This window comes from Fulmarus glacialis, unplaced genomic scaffold (genome assembly GCF_000690835.1).
Source record: "Fulmarus glacialis isolate BGI_N327 unplaced genomic scaffold, ASM69083v1 scaffold44855, whole genome shotgun sequence".
NCBI lineage: Eukaryota > Metazoa > Chordata > Aves > Procellariiformes > Procellariidae > Fulmarus > Fulmarus glacialis.
The window spans coordinates 62,077-81,963 of NW_009214523.1; the positions used below are offsets into that span (position 1 = coordinate 62,077).

At 36.5% G+C, this 19,887-nt stretch overlaps 1 protein-coding gene across 1 annotated transcript in view; it reads right to left on the reverse strand.

Annotated features, from left to right (window-relative positions):
- LOC104077371 (ephrin type-A receptor 6-like) overlaps positions 1-19,887 on the reverse strand; it is a gene marked incomplete at its 3' end in the record, with an annotated part of 84,723 nt that overhangs the window by 59,086 nt on the left and 5,750 nt on the right. Inside the window, exons 3-4 of the mRNA XM_009578578.1 lie at positions 5,014-5,061; positions 4,428-4,590 (exon numbers count right to left, since the gene is read on the reverse strand). Of these exons, the coding sequence (XP_009576873.1) occupies positions 4,428-4,590; positions 5,014-5,061 (211 nt within the window). The remainder of the gene's footprint in view (positions 1-4,427; positions 4,591-5,013; positions 5,062-19,887) is intronic.

Here is a 19,887-nt window from a genome sequence, read left to right on the forward strand (position 1 = left end):
AGTGTGAATGGTGAGAACTGGAGCTCTAACAGGCAGGAACTGGCTGTCAGATGGATTTACAAGGCATTGTAAGCAACAGTGCTTAAGAACAATAGGAAAGAAAAATATAAAGTCTAATTAGGGTAACCTTTACATTTTCAGAAGTGCTGCAGTTCCTGTGCTCCAGTGAGCCTGATGGGCTCCAATCTAACAGTGAATGTGGGAAAGGGAGGAGGCAATGGAAAGGCAATCTTAAAAAAGACTTTTAAAAGGGAAAAATAATCCCATCACTAGCATAAGAATGTAAAACTTTTTGGTATGTATTTGCTTGAAAAGCCTTCTTCCAAGTGTTGCCCCTAACATAGGCTTCCTGACCAGCGGATGAATGGAAAGCCTGTGCAAGCAGTTTGAGATCTGAGCAAGGATGTTGCTCTTGTTTAGGAAATGCAGAAGAAAAGTAAAGTCTCTGGGGCTTCTGGGCACATACAGTAGAGAAATCAGAAAGGCCAAAGTCAAATTTGAAGAACAAATGGCTGAAAACATAAAACACAGTAAGGAAATACTTCAAGATTAAAATGAGACATTCTGAGGTATCCAGTGCTGACTACCAGTGAATGAACAGTAGGACTAGGCAGACATGGGGAGAGATCCAGCAAGACAGTTTCTAAATATGAGATATGTGCTATGTCAGTTGTTTGTTTCAAGGAGAAATTTAATTTACTATTATCAAAACATCAAACACACTAACAAAAAAATCTCCATTTTGCATTGATAATTCAATGTATTTCTAAAAATCCTAGGGATGGCTTCTCTGTTGTGGCATGGATCAGAGCATGTGCTTGAAACAATATTGGACCTCTATCAGAATCAATGACCCCTCTCTTGAGCTTTGGAGTTCTGGAGAGAATGGAACTCAGGGTCTAAATCACATCTGCTGCTCAGTAAGTGAGGGTGCTTCCCAAAAACCATATCAGCATTGCATGATTAACTAACTTTTTTCATTACTCCTACAGAGTTGGCCTTCTTTCTGCTTCATGCACCAACATTAATAATTATACCAAAATGTCTTGGTGTTCCTAGTAAGGATGTATCTAATTTTATCCTATACAACTGAAGTGGCACAGATAGTGTTTCAACCAATAAACTGGAGAAGGCATGACAGCACTGTCCTGCCATGGACAGTATGTTTTAGGACGTTGATATACACGTCTCACAATTGATGAGCCGTTACTTTTTTACAACTTGTCTATCACTCTAAGAAAAATCCTAATTTTGGATTGCTCACTGTACTGCTACTTATTAACAAATTATGTCAATATTCAAACAGGGTAAATGGAATAACCTTGGATGTTGACCTGCAACTGGTCCTGGAATTCTTCTTTAGATGTTAAGACTATAACATGTACAACCGGTAGAGCTGAAGGATATTACTAGCTAATGTCAGTTGAGAAGGATTTTTATCAAACACATGAAATATTTTTTGTCCTTTTAATGAGATTGTTGGTTGATAAATTTTCTGTTGACAATACAGGCTTTTAAAAGACTCTATTCTTCCTGGCCTTCTGATGAAAAAGTTAACTTTGTATAAAATCAGTATAGCTCATATTAAATTGATTAAAACCTGGCTAACTGAAAGACCGCAAAAAGTAATTACAAATGTGGAAATTTCACCAAGTAACTTGTTTCTTGGGTAGGGATGGAGGGAGCTGCAATAGTCTGCCTTGGTCTAATACTATTTGGTATCTTTCAGAATAATTGAGAAGAATATATATTAAAAAATCCAAACATTTTCAGCTGAGCTGCATACTGCCAGAGCAGTAAATGATGAAGCTAGATTCCTACACAGCTTGACTTGGACTGGTTTGTAAGATAGATGCATGCCAGCAAGGGCGAATTAACATTTACATGTACTGATGTAAGTATGTAGTCCAAGTCTCAACAAAACCCTCCTCAACCTCTCCATCTAAATGTAGGTCAGTATCTTGGAATACAAAGGTACTGACAAAAATGTTGCTATGTTCTAGTTATTCAGCTGTGTAAGACAATGATCTAGTTCAGGTAGCAAGTGCTTAGACCTGTAAGTAAAAGAAAACTGAATTATAAGGAGGTAAGTGGTGTTAGGTCTGTTTATGGCATCATAAAGAGATTTAGTTTTCCAGTTTAATTCAGTATCAGGTTCAGCTCTGACGTTATACTTCAAAAAGGGTGTTAAAATTTTAGAGAGTTACAAAATGATTCAATTTTTTGAAAAACTGGGGTTTTTTTTAGAGTGAGAGAGAGCACTTATATCACTTATGGGAAAGACAAGAGAATTCTAAAAAACGGCATACACACATTTAGATGAGGAAGAGATTTCTGATAGTATTTGGCTTTTTAATTTGGCAGAGAAGAGTCACAAGGTACAAGCTAATAAAAAAAAAAAAAAGAAATAAGGTGCAAATTTTTAATTTTGAGGTTTAAGCACTGGCACTATCTACCTATAAATATGGTGAGCTCCCCGTTACTGGAACACTTTAAATCAAGACTATTTGTATATGGTAGATGTTACATATCAATCTATTGTCATTAGCTGTCTGGAAAAGTTAGAGTTACAGACATTTGGCCCGTGCTATGAAAGGGGTACAAATGAATGATCATAATCATCTGATATTGCCTTAAGGTTTAGAATAGGCCAATTTTCAAAATACTGCTGTGAGGAAGCAAGATATTTGGAGAGTAACAAAGCATCATTTGACTGGTCACTAAGTACTGCTTCGATATGAAATAAGTAATATTTACCAGCAGGCACTTACTTTGCTTTTTTCCCCCTTTGAAATCTAAAGCAGTACCATATAAATATTTGAATAAGACCACAGTCCTTTGAACTACCCTCTTAATTAAACTGAATTAACTTAATTAAACTTAATTAAACTTTATCTAGCTCCAGGTACCATTTCAAACAGTGGCAGAATTTCTCTCGACCTCCATCTCAATTGATCATAAACAAAAACTTTTCTGTCTACATTTCCTTTCAATCATGTGAGGAATTATATTTATAACAAATCAACTACTTTTAGGCAGGCATAAACTTAAGCAATAAATGTTAGTAAACAGCAAATATATAATGTGTATTTATGTTTCACTATGAAGATTCACACTGAGTGCTTAGAAGTAATAGAGGTAATAAATGTTTAAGAGTGTCGTGAGCTCTAGCTCACCGTGCAGCCCAAGGGCCAGTTGCATTAGTGCAACTGAGAAGGAGACATGGAGCTGGGAAGGAGTGGGTGGAATCTCACTCCCAAGAGATGTTTCTATCAGCAGTGCCAATGAGAGAAATGTCACTGGAACCACAGCCTTCCTGATTTAGATGGGTAAGTCACATTTTCACAAACATGATATAGGCTCATAGAGGTTTAAATACCATTTACTTTTGATAAGAGTTATGTCCCTGGGTGCCTAAAGCCTAGTATTTATTGCATCAGAAGATACAGACAGGATCTACTGGAATTCTTGAAAGCACCCAAGCGCTCAACTCCTATTCAAACCAATTGGCTTAAGTACCCAGAAAATTTTACAAAGTCCAATTAGGCATTAAGCACTTGGAAGTCTATCCCTAAAATACTTCTGAAATAGAAGTTAAGAAGCAATGAAAATGGAAAACAAGCCCATGGGTGCTCTTGAAAACACTTACATAGTTTTGAGTCTGTATTTTAGCTTAAGCAACTTGAATTCTAAAACACTAATGAAAAACATGGTATATATAATTGGTTAATTAAAGTAATTTCATTAATGAGTGTTTTAGTGTTGTATCTACTACACTAATTTTATCTCAAATGCTTGTAAATACCTTTTTTGCAGTTTCTTTGAACATGGAGGGCAATACATGACAAATATAAAATTGTTCAGAGCATGAACATCATACATAGTATCAAGCCTTTTTGCGTATTCTGTAGAAATAGGTAGGCTTTTTCCTTCTTACTGGCAAATTTAGTAGGCTTATTGGTTGACGGAAATGCATATAAAAGTTTTCATTTTTTTATTTGGAGAGTGTGGGAGCACTAAAAACTACACAGAAAAGACACCATCACTGTGTTCTGGGAGCTTGCATGAAGCTGCTGGACTTAGGTAAAGCCTGACTACGGGTATTTCTAGATGTCAAAAGGAAGGCCTTCTTTAAGCAAAGAAAGGATCATAGAATCATAGAATATCTCAAGTTGGAAGGGACCCATAAGGAAATTTTGCAGAAGAAAACATTCCTTCAGTTGCAGCGTTGGGCTAAAATTTCTATTTGTTTTTATAAATCCAGAAATGTGTGGCTGAGGTTTACTTGTTTTTTATCATACAGCAGTGGTCATTTTGTGATAGGCAAATGCTATGGCTTCAGCCATTCAAACTCCCAATGCCTCACTGTTTTAGAATTAGATGCTACTTCTATTGTATTTGATTTTTTTTCCTTCAGTGAAACTTACTTTCATCTCCAGTTTCAAATTCAAACTTCTGGCTATAGCCGCTGTATCCTGCTGCCGTCCTGACTCTGATATGAAATATATACTTGGTGGCTGGCTTGAGACCTGTGATGATAACACTTGGAGCCTTGGACCTTGTGGAGGAATAGCTGAGCTGCTCATGCTCCTGAGGGACAAAAGAGGGGAGAAATGATATCAAGCTGAGTTGTACAAACTTTGCAAAAATGATATAGCAGAACTGAAGGTCCACATTCTTCTCATGAATGTAAGATGTGTTTATAAAAGGAGGTGCAGGTATGGATTTCTGTACTTTGATTCTGTGCTATAGTCATAAATGTATGATATGGCCTTGACTTAGATTTCAATTTTTTGTCTTTAATCTTGCATATAAACATCACGTCTTTGTGTCTTGGGTTAGTAATTACACTGTAGTCAAAACAATATGGAATTAGTACAAGACTACATTCACAGAAAATGGCAGCTAGAATGGTAGCTAATTATTTTTGCACAATGGACAAACTAGGAGGTCAGTAAATACCAGTAAGCTGTAAAGTAAAGATGTGGGAGTATTCAAATACCCGCTACTCACTTCTACCCGCAGGTAGTGCCAAAATGCCGGCGCTATCCGTGGGTAGACCTGTGGGTAAAAGAAAATAAAAATTAACTTTTTCTTTAAAGTCTGTAGACTTCTAGCATGGTTCAACTGCTTCACTGCCGTTGAACGTAATTTCTCTTTCCAGGTAGCTGTAATGTAGTCGTACATGAAATTCCCTTTCACACTCTATAAGGAGAAACACTCTCTGCAAAAGTCCCCTGTTTATCTCCTAGCAGTTGATCCTGGGCATCCGCTGAGAATTCCTGACTCTCGCAGAGATCACTGAGAATTATGGTGTGCAGAGATTACTGGGAATTACCACTGCAGACCAGCTGCTGTAGTACGGAGACCAGCCACATCGATTGCTGTGCAAAAACTAAGTGCTGCTTTGCTAGGCAAGTCCTTGACGATACTTTTACATGAGGGGATGACTTAAAAGAAGAGAGAGTTTATTCCCTGTCATTAGTAACTGTCACTTGATAAATCAGTAATCTGTAATATTTTACATAGTGCCTTAAGGCTAGCTTTACTTCATTGCAGCAGGATTTGTCTCCAAACTGACATATGAGCAGAAATGTCCTTGGCATATGCTTAACAATCCAACTGTGATACCCATAGGGCACCATATACATTTAATATACCATGCAGTAATATTAGAGTATGTATAAGTTATTCAAAGGGTGCTTCCAGCCTGTTAAGAAGGAAACAATCTGGTTTGCAGAAGAGATATAACCAGGAGAAGAACAGGTTTCAGTTAGATTCTGTTGGACTTTTAACCTCTTCTGAGCAACATACATATATTTTTTATATAAACCAAACAGTTTTAGATAAAACATGCTGAGTCAACTTCAGTCATGGTGTAACAAAGTCACATTAGCATAGGGCAGCAGGTATATCAGTATTCCCCCAGCAGGCATACAAGGAGATGGCTAAGAAAACCAAATTAAAAAACAAACACACAAAAATAATCTAATGATTCTGTTAAGTGAAGGAGGAGAAGGAAGGCAACAATGACCAATATCTAAAATAATTACATTTAATGCTCACTTCAAACAGTGGAAATAATTGAGAAACTATAATAAGAGGAAGTGTTGATTTATTCTACAGTCTATTACCAAATTCTGAAACAGCAAGAAGTGTGTCTTTAAATTGAAATAGTAAGACACAGTGTACATGTAATCTTATGGATGGAGACTACGATTAATATACCATCTAACAACTTCTACAACTATCAGAAGATCTCTCCCAATTACTTGAAATGTTATAACTTCACTTTGAAGAGGTTAGTGGATTTTAGACATACTTTTTTTTTTTAGAAATTTCAGAAAATATCTATTTTCTTCTGACAGAAGGCCAATCTGTTAAAGTGATGGATTTTTTTTTTTTTTGTGATTAAGCTTGCTTCAACTTGAAAAATAGCATGTATGTGAACAAAAAAGGTATAGGTTAATACTCAGATTTGTAAGGAAATAGAGAACTCCTATACATACAGAGTTTTCATACTACTTTATGGACATTTCACAAACATTCAGTGTGTCATGAATACCTAATTTCTATTCTATAGCCTTGTTATATGTGCAACTTCCAGGGACTCCCATATAGAGGGGTCATATAACTTAACATGTAACTTGGCCAGGGTGTGCAAACTCGGAGAACACAAGACTTAATTTATTTAGTAATGAAGCTGCTGACTAAAGTGTGTACATTTCTGCCCAAAGAGACCAAGTCTTTCAACACAAGCTAGCAACCAGCTCAAAATCAATCTAAGAATTAGGAAAAAAAAAAGAAACCACCTGATTTTGCACTATCCTAAGACCACACTGAATCATAGGTACGGCCTAATGTCTGTGATCTTGCCTGTTAAATACAATATCAATACAAGACTCTCTTTCTGCACTTCAGTCCAGGTAAAGACATGACACCCAGTGAAGGAAAGATTCTGGATATGTTCGTTAAAGGTTACATAAACAGCAAATGCTTGTTTTACACAGGTATTAGCATGCTTCTGTTCACAGTTTTAGCTAGTTCTACGTGCTCCATCTGTCATGGCCCAGACATAGGTGGGCAGAGACTTTACACTCTGGAATGCTCTGGAAATTTTTATTTAGGCTCCACAACCTGTAAGATAAGGAGGAGACCAGCACCTAAGCGATTTCACTGTATGATGTAATAGTTGCAAGCCAATTTCCTTTCCCCAGACTACCCTTGCTGCTTGAAATCAAGTTCTAAGCATTTAACAATTTACTGGTTTTTTCTGACCTGCTGGAGAGATTGCAGAAATTAAATTTCAGAATAATTTGACGGAATTGTAAAAAGAAATAGGTTCCTTCAGAGGAGGATGGAAATGGAAATTTTGTCAAAAATTGGTGGAGACTCCCCAAGATCCAATGATAAGTTTTACTCCCTGAAGCCTGCAGAACAAGGCCAGTGGCAGCAAAGAACTGGGAATGACTTCTGAAAAAAACAATCTGAGCTAAATATCTGTTATTACAGGCTAACTACTGCTTGTGTAAAACATAGCATTTGGGATATAGCAGCTCCCCAGCCTGGGGTGTGGACAGCATTTATCAAGTATAATTTATTATTTTCAGTTGATCAAAGATAATGAGTGTGGCAAGGACTGTGATGGTAACATTTAATCACAAAATGGGTCCCTCCGTCCGTGTGGGCAGGCTGTGGCTAACAGCAACTTCCTGAGGGGCAGCCATCTCTGCCTGTCCCTTCTGGGTGGTGGAAGGTATTTTGGTCACCTGCAAGGGTTGTCTGGCTTGCTGCCCCCTGACCACCCGCCTGGGGCTGCCTGCAAGAAGCCCTGAGGGGTCCCATCTCCGTGCCCTCCCATCTCCTTCTTTACTTTCTGCAGCCTCTTACACCATCCATCACACAGTCCAAAAAACAATGTCTAGGAATACATGATCATAAAAGTAATACTGCTGTCATATGGGAAAGGGGGTAGGATTTGTTATTACAAGTGAAATAGGGGAAAGGGAACCTGTCACCTTGGTGTGTTTGAGAAAAAAAAGCTTCAGAAGCTTGTACCTGAGGAGACAGTTGCTCAAACTCGAGACAAAACGATTAATAGCTGGAAACTTCACATTGTTTTATGTGAATGTTTCACACAAAGAAATCAGCCTTTTTGGACTGGGTTAATGCGTAAGACAATTCTCCAGAGAGTAGATGCTTTGCTATTACTCCCTTTCTCATGACAATGACAAGATCTACAGCCTACCTGGAAAGCCAGAGCTTTCCACAGAGAGACGCAGTTTGAGGTTGATGGGGGTGGCTCTCAAGGTTGGCCACTCCTTCTGCCATGATCTTTCCCAGGCAGGCTAAAGACGGTTTCAGAATAAAACAATACAATTCGAATCTGCAGAGAAGTATGGGATGCTTTGTCTTATTCTTGCCACAGAAAATACGTACTTACTTTTGCATGGATTCTGGGTTCAAAAAGTGAATTTCAACTTGCAGGACTTGGATGTACTTCCTGGATGTTAGTGCATGCTTTTACCAGACCCTGATTTTATGTTGTGGAAAAATTTAGACATTTATCAGTCCTCCTGCCATACACCCTATTTTCCATTGAAAGGAAGCATGGTTTTGTGGGCTAGAAGGAGCCACAGTATGCTCTGTGATAGATCTCTGACCTGGACAGTGATGAGACCAGGATCAATGGGAAATGTCAAGGACTACATCTGTTCTGTATTTTTTGATAACTACAGAGGACTACTACAAAACCTGCAAAATAAAAGAAAAGTTTCACTGATATGGCTGTATTTCCCATTGCATGTAAGTAAGAAGTGAACTGTTGGCCATTATATATGGCTCAGAATTCATATAAAAGAAGTAAAAGAAATGCTCTGATCCTTCACATTAGTATCACAGCAGCATTTGTGATCTTAAGATGGCATGGGACTCACAACAAGAAGTTCTGAGAACACAGGGGCTGAGGGTTTAACGCAGGGGCTGAGGGTACTAGTCAGAATCCGATATGAGGAAATTCATAAGACCTCTTCCATAGCCTACTGCAAATTTATCTTGGTGAATATCTGTAATTAAAACATAAATATAATCCAAATGACAAGTGATGTCAATGTTATTACACAATGTAATACAGAGCCTATGACTAACTATCCAAGTTAAACAGAATTATATTATAAACTTTGAAAATGCTATGTCTGTTTCTAAGGAAACTGTATTTTTCTTATTGCTTGTGTGATTCTTCTTGTCAGTGGATTCAATTCTGATTATGACAGACAGTGTTCACAAATCCATGACAGATTGGTCTATGCATGAACACAAGCACCTTTCAGAATCAAACTCTTTCCTGCAGCCACCTCTGAGTATCTGAATCTGTATCTATCCTAATTTTATACTTGTCTTTATACTCAAGACATTTTTTCATATCTACAAGAAATTGACTGACTGAATGGAATTTGCAATGGTGCTAATGGTCTAAGACTAGACAAACTGATTTAATGGAGTAGCAGGATCAGAGTATAAAAAATAATGAAAAGCTTTCTGCTTTTGCAATGCACCACAATAGCTGGATCTGTCCCATCAAGATATGCTGTAATGAAACATTTCCATTGTATTACATCATCAGATTAAATGATAGTTCTTCATTATGCCTCATTGAAAGTAGCTACTTTATTAATGACTGACATATTCATTCAATATCCAGATGTGATATTATCGTGATGAGTATTACCATTTTTCTCATATGCTCAAAAGAAAGGGGATTCCCTCTGATGACACTAACCCTTGCAAACAAAAAGATAAACCTCCACATGCCACACCTATGTGAACATGCTGCTCTCTAATTTGATCCCCATCTTACTTCAGAGGGAAACAGCACAGAAATGAAGACTTTGTGCACATATATGAAATAAAATATTGATAAAGACTAACCAAAATGTGATGAACTTTTATCAGTTTAGACTCATACTGCAATCAACGAGTTTACATTCTTATGCTATGGGTGAGGAAAAGTATATATAACTAAAAATGTTTAGTGCAAAAAAAAAGATCAATGGAAATAAAAGCTGAAATGCTGAATTTTGCTTATAGTGCTCAAATAACCTTTAAAGGATTAACTTTACCAGAAAAGCACTGATAAAAATCCAGGCACTTTCAGGCGTGCAACATTTGTCACCGTTAATATTTGAGTGGGAAAGAGAAACACGGCTCTAATCAACATAATATCAGTCCTTATTTCAGCAATTAAGAAAGATAACCAAATATAATTTTCTATCATTTAGAATATATAATGGGAGCTCCAGGAATTACCACTTTCTTGCAGTTTACTCTGTCTTTAGCTTATTTTATGAATGACAATCAAGGTATTCAGTTCATTGAGTCCCATGAGTAACTTCTTAAACTGATGCTGGGGAAAGGGTTTTTAAAGGCTTCTGCCTGCTGAAAACATACTTATTGTGTAACTACAACTTCCAAATGTATGTGTACGGAAAGAACCCAGGGACACAGTAACTGAATTTACTATCAACTGTTTGCAAATACATTTTCTAGTTTATATCGATTGTCCTCCAACATGAAAATTCTGTACTTAAGCCATATAATCCTGCTTGGCCTTTTCGGAGGCTATCGCTTAACAGAAAGAAATACTAATAGAGATTCAATCTGTATACCACAGGGACCAGGTCTTTCTCCTGTGCACTAACGCACAATGTCAAAGCTGAATAAGTACCACATTAAAGTAAAGAAGATTCGGAGTTCCATGATTCAGATATTATCAATGTTTAAATAAAAGCACCAATAATGAAAAAGAATCTTTTATGAGACCATTTGGTCACATTTTTCCTCTTTCCTAGATACATCAGTTTGAAGGATATACACAATGTGACCTACAGAGGACGCATCATTATTTTAAAGGAATGGCCACAATTCTGGAAGATAGGAATTTTTATTAATCACAGCTCTGGTCCATCGTGAAATGAAATCTCCAACCTCTTCCTTACTTTTCTCATGGAATCAGCTATGATGGCACTTAATTACCTTCAGAGTCAGCTGAACCTTAATGTTGTGATACACATTAGAATAAAACAGTAGGTAATTGCTAGGTATAGACAATATGTGATTAATCAGTTCAAATAGAATCTATTAAAGACAAATTACAGCTAACTGTGGAGTTTGTACTTACTGTCTGTGTTTTCCAAGAAAAACACAGCCCCCACAGCTCTAATTTATGGAAATTGCCTTTGATTTATACTGCCTATATTCCTCTCATAACTAATTTGTCCCAAATAATACTCAAAAATTATTTTGTTTCTTTGCAATAAAATATTTCCATAATACGATTTCTGAATGCCTATTGCCCCAGTCATATCTTGCTTCTCATATTACATAGATTGTTGTAGATGAAGAGTAATTACACTGAGATCAGTAAAATTAACTACACCTGGGAAACTCAAAGTCTGTCTTTGAAAGCTTCTTTATCTTTACTAATTTTGTGCATGATTTTCTCTTAGAAGACTATTTTGACCTATAGTACATCTATTAACATGAATGCCAGCAGTAACATTTGGAAGATATTAGAGAAAAGACTCGCAGGTCCAAAAATGTGCTTTTAACATTAATTACTATCTGATTACAATATGATCAACACGATTAGGTAAATTCTCATTGCAACATAGAGTGATAAAAAAATTACAATAATAGAAATAATAGTCAAAGATACCATTCATATTCTTAAAACACTTCCTAAAAATCTTGTACCTTTGGTTTCCAGCTGACCAAAAAACTTAAGGTAAATTTGGAAAAGTGATTACAAAAATCTGGAGACCAATTTGAACTAAGATGAAAACTCTGACAGGAAAAAAGTAGGGCCATAGAGAAAATTGCTGATGGCTCTAGTATTTGCTTCAGAGAAGAAACCTTCAGCATTTTAAGGCATCAGCCACTTCAGGTTGTAATCTTCTCCCTTCCCTTCTTGACCTCCCTTGTGATTAATCTGAGATGTAACAGTTTGGGGAGCTGAAATACTGAAGTGTGCTTTACCTGTTTGGCCTTTCAATATTTTATATTTTGATTGCCTGTCAGTCAGCTCATCACTTTCTGCATACGTAAAGTGAAGCTGTCAACAAGAAAAGGGGAAGAACAGATAACCAATCATAAAGAAAATATGGAAAGGTCAAAACCCAGCCAAACCTAATTTTAATTGGATTATATATCTGGGAAGGCAGAAATGAGTTGATGTGAGGTGAACCACGAGAAAGAGAAAATTAAATGAGGAGAGATGAGGACAGGGTGACTCTAAAACAATGTTAACATTCTTGCCAGCACAACGAGGTGAGGTGGGCACAGCAAAAGCTGTGTGGTGAACATGGCGGGCCAAACGGGAACACCAGGTGTGAAGGCAGCAGATAGGACACTGCTGATCATATTGACAAGGAGATTAAATCGAAAGGAATAAAAACAGGTCTGTGCCTTAAGTTGGTGATGGAACAGGGTGCAATTCAGAATATAATAAAGGGAGCTGGGGAACGTGACTTGTCAGATAAGCGCAGATATTAAATTCCATCTTTCTAGCAGTTATGAGCTACCCTGATAACATTTGTTTGCTAATTAAAAATATTTACCGGTGAAAACCTTTGCGCCGGTACCTCCGGTACTTCAGCATATAAAAATGTCAGCCTCTCCAGTTATCTCTGAAGATTTTTCTTATTTTTTCACTCATTTTAATTTTTTTTTCCCCTGCACTGTCTTTCCATTTGGGAAGAAGCAAGGAGCTACTGCGAGCATGAACTAGCTTACTAATGGTAAAAATCAACTCAAGGCATATTCAAAAGTTTTGCTGTCATTTTTGGACAGTAAAGCACAGTTTCTTTTGAGATACCTAGCACTAAGGTGTACTTCATAGTGAGATAATAAACCCACTGACAAATACAGCTCACAGGAAACAGATGCAATCCTGCAAAATTTGAAGATTGGAAGCCTTCTGTGACTTTCTTTGCTGTGAAACAAGCCCAGAGAACTATGTACATACAGCAGTGGGCTAATTCCCAAGTCATTAATTTGGTATATAAGATTCATAGTTCAAAATTCTGTGTCGGGTCCTATATATGCCACTGCAGACTTGAGACTCCACATAAGCAGTACAGGTTCTTTCTCCCCATGCTCACCTTTAACACTACCCCAGGGTCCAGCAATCTGCAGATTAGTGGGTTTCTGAATTAACTAAATTTGCTTCACTATGTTTTACAGCTTGTGGACTTTTCTTCTATGAATTTACTTAATTATTTTTTTGAACCAATTTTGCTTGTGGCTTCCAAAACATCCTTAGGCAACAAGTTTAATTACAAACTGTTTTTTAAAAATACTGGGGTTTTTTGTTTTGTTTTAAATCTGCTTCCTGATGATTTCATTGAATACACTCTAGTTCCTTGTCTATAAGAAATAGTGAATAATCATGAATATCGGTGATTTGTTCAGTCAAACTCAACATATCTCTGTATCTCATAGGAACAGTACTTCTAGTTACAGATGGGAAATAGGTCACTGGATAATGGAATTTTTAAACTGAAAATGCAAGACCCTGGAGGAAAGATAACAAAAAAGGACAACTCATGATGTAAAAAACCTGTAATGTAAAAAGCCACAGTCCAAATACCTGAAGATCTCTAAGTTGCTGAGACATATGGCAGGCAATCTTCTCACGCCTGACATTATCAGCATTGGTAAAATCACGCAAAACTGCTGCATTCCTTCATGGCAGAACCCCAAATTGTGGTTCCCTTATTTCACATTGAAGTGTGAAGATATTTTTAATGTGAGGAAGTATCTTACAAATGAAGTGGAATTTCAATACAAGAGCAATGATCCAATTTTTCAGAAGACTTCTACAATGATGGTGACTTGCTACAATACCATGTAGCCAATGCTCTATTTTGACAAAAAAAGCACAACATATTTTCAAACCTGTGAAATTCAAATGAATCTACCGATCCTAAAAATATAGTACAGCATTGAGTCAGCTACAGAAAACTCAGCTCTAATGGTGCTGATGATAAAAACGGCTTAATTTACCAAATTTCAGAATCCCTACAATACCCATAGGTAGTTAGGTCCAGGATTTTGATTAGGGTTCCTGTTGCTGGACATTTTGTCAGGTTTGTAACACTTTGCTGGAAAATTTTAACTGCTGAGTGTAATGTAGGCATTTTTACAAACACCCCTGTGAAAACTACATACTGTATTAAAAACTTCTTGAGGCAACAAGCCTTTCCAAATCCTCTTTAAAATGTGTTTCAGCCTTTCAGGGTGTTAGGACAGGTATAGTGACTGGGCGGGTTGATTTTAAGATTGGTTTGAGCCTAGGTTGCATCTTCTACATAAATATCTTTTAGAAGAGCAGACTAATGTACACTTTTCTGTTTTCATTTGCTACTAATATTTCCTAGCTGGCAAATACAGAAAAGATCCTTACTAATATACAACAGCTTGGAAACAAGCCATACTTAAAGCAAAACTATTCATAGTTGTTTACTTGGTTCATAGATACACATAAGAGAGCTATTAACTGTGGTTCAGTGGTATTAACAAAGCTATTCCTTTTATTTAACTAAGCAAAATACCTACTTCTATAGATAGTCTTGATTCAGATTGCTATTGTTAATCTGGAATAAATGACTGAAGTCATTAGGATTAATTTAAATCTACATGAATGTTATATAATAACGAGTCTTTCACATGCTAACTGCGTATACAGTTCTTTGGGACAACTACTTTCCTTTTCAGAGAAAATCAGGACTTATAAATATAGAATAATGTTGACAATATTAATATAGATTTCAACACCACCCAAGAAAAATCAATTTTGGAGGAAAAATTTTGGCTCTAAAATACAAACTCTGACACTAACTAAAGTTTGACTTTAATCACTCCAATACAAATAATAATAGAGAGGCAAGAGGGAACCTGCTGATCTATATATAGGGACAATCCTTTGAGATTGTATAGCATTTTTCATTATGCAAACCTCTTCAGATATAAATATATCAATAGCTATTGAAAAATCACTGAAATATCACATTCTTTGTGTATTTGTGCACGTGTGTGCATTTTTTTGTGTCTCAGTGCAGGCAGACAGCAAACATCTCTCTTGTAATGTTAACTCAAAAGGGCTGAATTCATCTCTGGCGTCATGACTGTATTGCAGATCCTGGCATTACATCAACAATAAATATAGCATATTATTTAAATTTATGTTTTCTTCAAACACCTCAGTGAGTTAATAGAGGAGTATAAAGCAAAAATGGAAATATTTTTTCCAACTAGTTTAACATGAATTTCAAAGGACAAAGTAAACAATCTAAAAAGTAAACTAAAATGCTGATTTTACACTTTCAAAACTGACAAAGCAAGTTTTGTTCCTTTTTTTTTTACCAGGGAAGTGCGCATTTCTAATTTAAGTAACTTCAGCAGAAATAATATTTTTGGAGTTGGTAAAACCAACCAAACAAAAAACCTGAAAAAATTTTAAAGAAATTCACAGACAGGTGACAATACCTTTTTAAAAAAGAAGAGCTGTCTCAGTCACTAAAGAATTGCCATTGTGTTAATATGTTAGTTCTTCTGGCAGTATATGCAAGAAAATCAGATAGTTTGTGCAAGGTCATTGCAAATACAAGATGCATCAACCTGGTGAAGTTCCTACAGCAACATAAATGTTTTGATGAGCAGCAGGTGAATTCCTGCAAAAGACTAAAGCTATTAACAGCTCGGTAAGGAGTACATAATAATAGGTTGTTAACTCTGCCTCCCTGACAAGAACAACAAGAAAGGGCACTTTGAAACTCTTAATACTAATACATTAAAAAAAAGAAAAGAAAAGAAAAAGAGAGAATTTTTACATTATGTTTCTTTAAATCAACAAAATAAACATTCATTATTTTTTAGGGTACAAAACTACATGGGAGTTACTGAAAAACATAGCCTTTCTACGAATTCAAGTTGACTAACGAAATCATGCATTTAAATGAAGCTACTTTAATGTGTATTTTTCATTCCAACAACCACACCTCACCACCACCAAACCCACAGCTTTTATTTAATAGATAGTAAAATGCTTATACTAATATTTAACATGGAAATAGTACGTTTTACTGCATGAAAATGGAATGGCTCTCCTTAAAAGAACTTCCTCTTTCAGTTTTCTCCCTTCGCCCAGAATGACTGCTTTGGGGACATCCCTACTTAATAAAAAAAAGATTGCCTATATTATGCAGTCAGTGGCTTTGTCTCCATTTCAGTGTGAAAAAAATGTTAAAAGTGGGAAACTAAATACAATCTGTCCGTCTGCATGATTAGTGTGCAGTTGCAATGCAGCCTCAGAAGAAGAGATGGAAAAAAAAGGAACTTTCTCTGCAGAATGACTGCTTTGGGGACATCCCTACTTAATAAAAAAAAGATTGCCTATATTATGCAGTCAGTGGCTTTGTCTCCATTTCAGTGTGAAAAAAATGTTAAAAGTGGGAAACTAAATACAATCTGTCCGTCTGCATGATTAGTGTGCAGTTGCAATGCAGCCTCAGAAGAAGAGATGGAAAAAAAAGGAACTTTCTCTGTTTTTCCCCAAAAAAGGAATACATGTCTTTTTACCTGTATCTCCCCAAATATCTCCTGAATGCATCAAGGATTGCAGGAAAAAGCTGCAAGTGAAATGATACCTCATATTGGAACGTTCCTTCATTTAGACAAAGATATAATCTCACTTATGTCTCAAGGTACATATCTTCTTGATTTAATCTGTGAATCCACCTTTATGGTTGTGAAAGAACAATTTATGAACAGTAAGTAGTTTGTGTATTATGAAAACACTGTCCTAGCTTCAGTTTTTAAAATAGTTTGGGCTCATAGATTAAGACTTCTGGGAACTTTTAAGCTAATTCTTATTTTAAGAAGATCTAAAGGAAATATTTTGACAGGTTTTAGGGAAATGGAGACCTGGACACTGTATTTAACTTATTTATAGGGAAATTATTTTTGCTTAGATGGCCATCTTTTGGCAGCTACGCTAGTTATATTTAGATCATTGCTCATGAAACTCACCATTCTTTTTGTAAAAATATGTCAAACTTTCAAACCCAAAGTTTGGGTCCTGAATGTGTGTTAAGGTACCTAGGGAACTTCAGATACTACTAAAATTTACTGCACCTAAACTCAAAGGTGAACACACTGAAACTTGTTAATAATAACAGCAACAACAACAATAACAACAACAATAATAAAATGTTTTAAGTTGAGAGCACATTCTCTATTTTGTTAATTCAGGATTAAACATGTTAAACTTCTTACCACTTCCTTTTGTGCAACTGATATATTCTTTCTGAAGAGACAACCTTTCTTTTTTACAATGTGTTCATCAAAATAAAGTTTGTCTTCGGGAGTGAGCTGAAACTCACTGCACTATAAAATAGCTGCATCTGATTTTTGACCCTACCTAATCACGTGCTTAAGATTAACAGCTGATTCCTGTGGTTAACATTATTATTTCTGCTGTGTCAGTAAACTATTTTTAAAACTATTTTTTCCTGAAGTTCAAATGCCAAATGGCTAGAAAAAAATGTTTAATAATTCCTTTTATTAGGAATCAACCTCTGCTGTCAGTGGATTTAGCTTGCTTAGCTTTCTTTGAGGTATGGAACTAGCCGTGTGGTGCTGTTTGTTGTCTTGTAATAGTATGCATACCTTCTATGCCTATGTCTTTGGAAGAGTTTGAAAACCATTTATTCAAAACCATTAATGCACTTTTGCTACATTTGTGCAGCTCTCCTAGCAGTTACCGGAATAAGCATTGTATGTGCAATTTTCCTTGGGGAAAATGGTATTGGCTACAGATAAGAACACAAGATCAGCAGAGACTGAACTATGGTTTTTTTTAAATCAAATCCACTAGGCTTGCTTAAACAGCACCATATTTCTCGTTGAGATTTTTTGGTTAAGTAATAGCTCTCTAGTCCACTTTATTATTAAATACAAAGGTTTAGAAGCTATCTCTAAATAATTGACAACAACAATTAGGAGACTAGCCGAACCAGGCACCTAATGGAGAAGGCCTAGCTCAGAACTTCTTTGATAAACCCTTTGCTGCATGTAATTGATATTTAGAGGGCAGATTCCTTTTTCTCCTAATAGTAATTATATCAGTGTCATTAATAATCGCTGCTGCAAGGTCCTTAGGTTCTTTCTGGCAGGCAAAAATTATATCTGGTCAGAGAGTCTCATAATTATTCACTCTCATTTTCAACAGTTCTGAGACTTTTTTTTCTTCTCGTTTTAAAATCTAAGGCTTTTACAGTTCTTCTCTTGGGAAACTAGGTTAATAACAGCAGAATAGGAAAACTGAGAAGCTTGTTTAACATCACTTACTATGCTAAAATAAGCTAGGAGATTTCATTTTAATGATTATCTCCCAAAGCGCATTTGTAGTGATTATTTTTTAAAAACATTCACCAGACATGGTTCATTTCCCAGGAGCTCTGAATGGAGGAGAATGCCAGAGGCGCTCCTTGGAGCCCTGGCGCCTCGCTGCAACATGCTGATCTGTTCCTGCAGCTATGGTCAAATACTAAGGTCTGCTTAATACTACTTCCCAAAAGCTCTTATACATCCAAATTACTCAATGCTCTTGGTTTTACGAGTACGTGCTGAAAATGTAATGAAAATGTATTATTGCATGAGCTCTACATTTCTTGCTTCTAGTCACATCAGAAACATTTTACTTGTAGGCAGCAGATTGCTACTTACGCCTCAAATAATTCGAATAATTGAAAAATATTACAGGAGCAAAGTGTTCATTTTAAAAGAGAATGATTAGCATGAGGCAAAAAATTATCCAGCTGATCATTCAACGCTAACAGCATAGTGCTCGCTATTTTATACTGAGTATACTCACTAACTGGCCAGATACCTGAAGTGCTCATATGCTCCCTATTATTATAAGCCTTTTCCTATTCCCCAAGCTTATCACTGATGTTGACTTTAAAATCAAGTCAGGAAGCTTGCAAGGGTATCAAGCATGTTATGGTAGGTATAGCAACAATAAAAGAATATGCCCAGAGAAAGAACCAGTACATGCTAACAATCCAGCCACAACAGTACCAAATGAACTACTCCTGCTCATGAATAATGTGACACAGTCTGCAGGCTCCCTTCAGCCTCATGGGGATTGGAGCTGGTGCATGTATTATTCTTCATGGTTTAAAAATCTAACATAAAAGCAAAATCCTAACAAAGGAAGTAATAGCAGGTACTTAAGGGAAATAGGGAAGTTGTAACAGTTGTATCTGAAAAAATGTGATCCTTCTAACTCAGTTAAACATTATGCAAAATTGTAATTAAAGAGGTGGAAAGTCTGGAGTGGTTCAGCTATTTAAGTAGTAAGGAGGTTGAGGGTCAATGATCCTCACACACGTCATAGAGACCTCACAGAAAGGCATGGGGCTATAGAAGAGAAATGACTAATTTTACTTCACCTTTCCAAACTGTCACCCAGAAATTCAGAGGATTGTCTGATCTACGTGACGTGGCTTCTTATAAGAAACATCCATACCTTGTCTAATGAGAACATGTATGGCTCCTGTTCATTTAGGTTAGATTCCAGCTGATACTTAAGTAGAGTCAGGTTCTGCCTGAGCAGAACTGAATTAATCCGAGAGGATCGTAATGAAATATCTCCTTAGCTGGAGAAGACACAGAGGAACATCTGTTGTCCTAAACCAGGATGAGTCATGCACCACACAGTGGCAGTTCACACGGGAAGAAAAGCTGGAGTGAAACAACTTGGGCATATGCATGAAAGTGAGCTTGATGCGTTCCCAGGGCTCCCAGGACTGTGCTATTGCTGTGCTA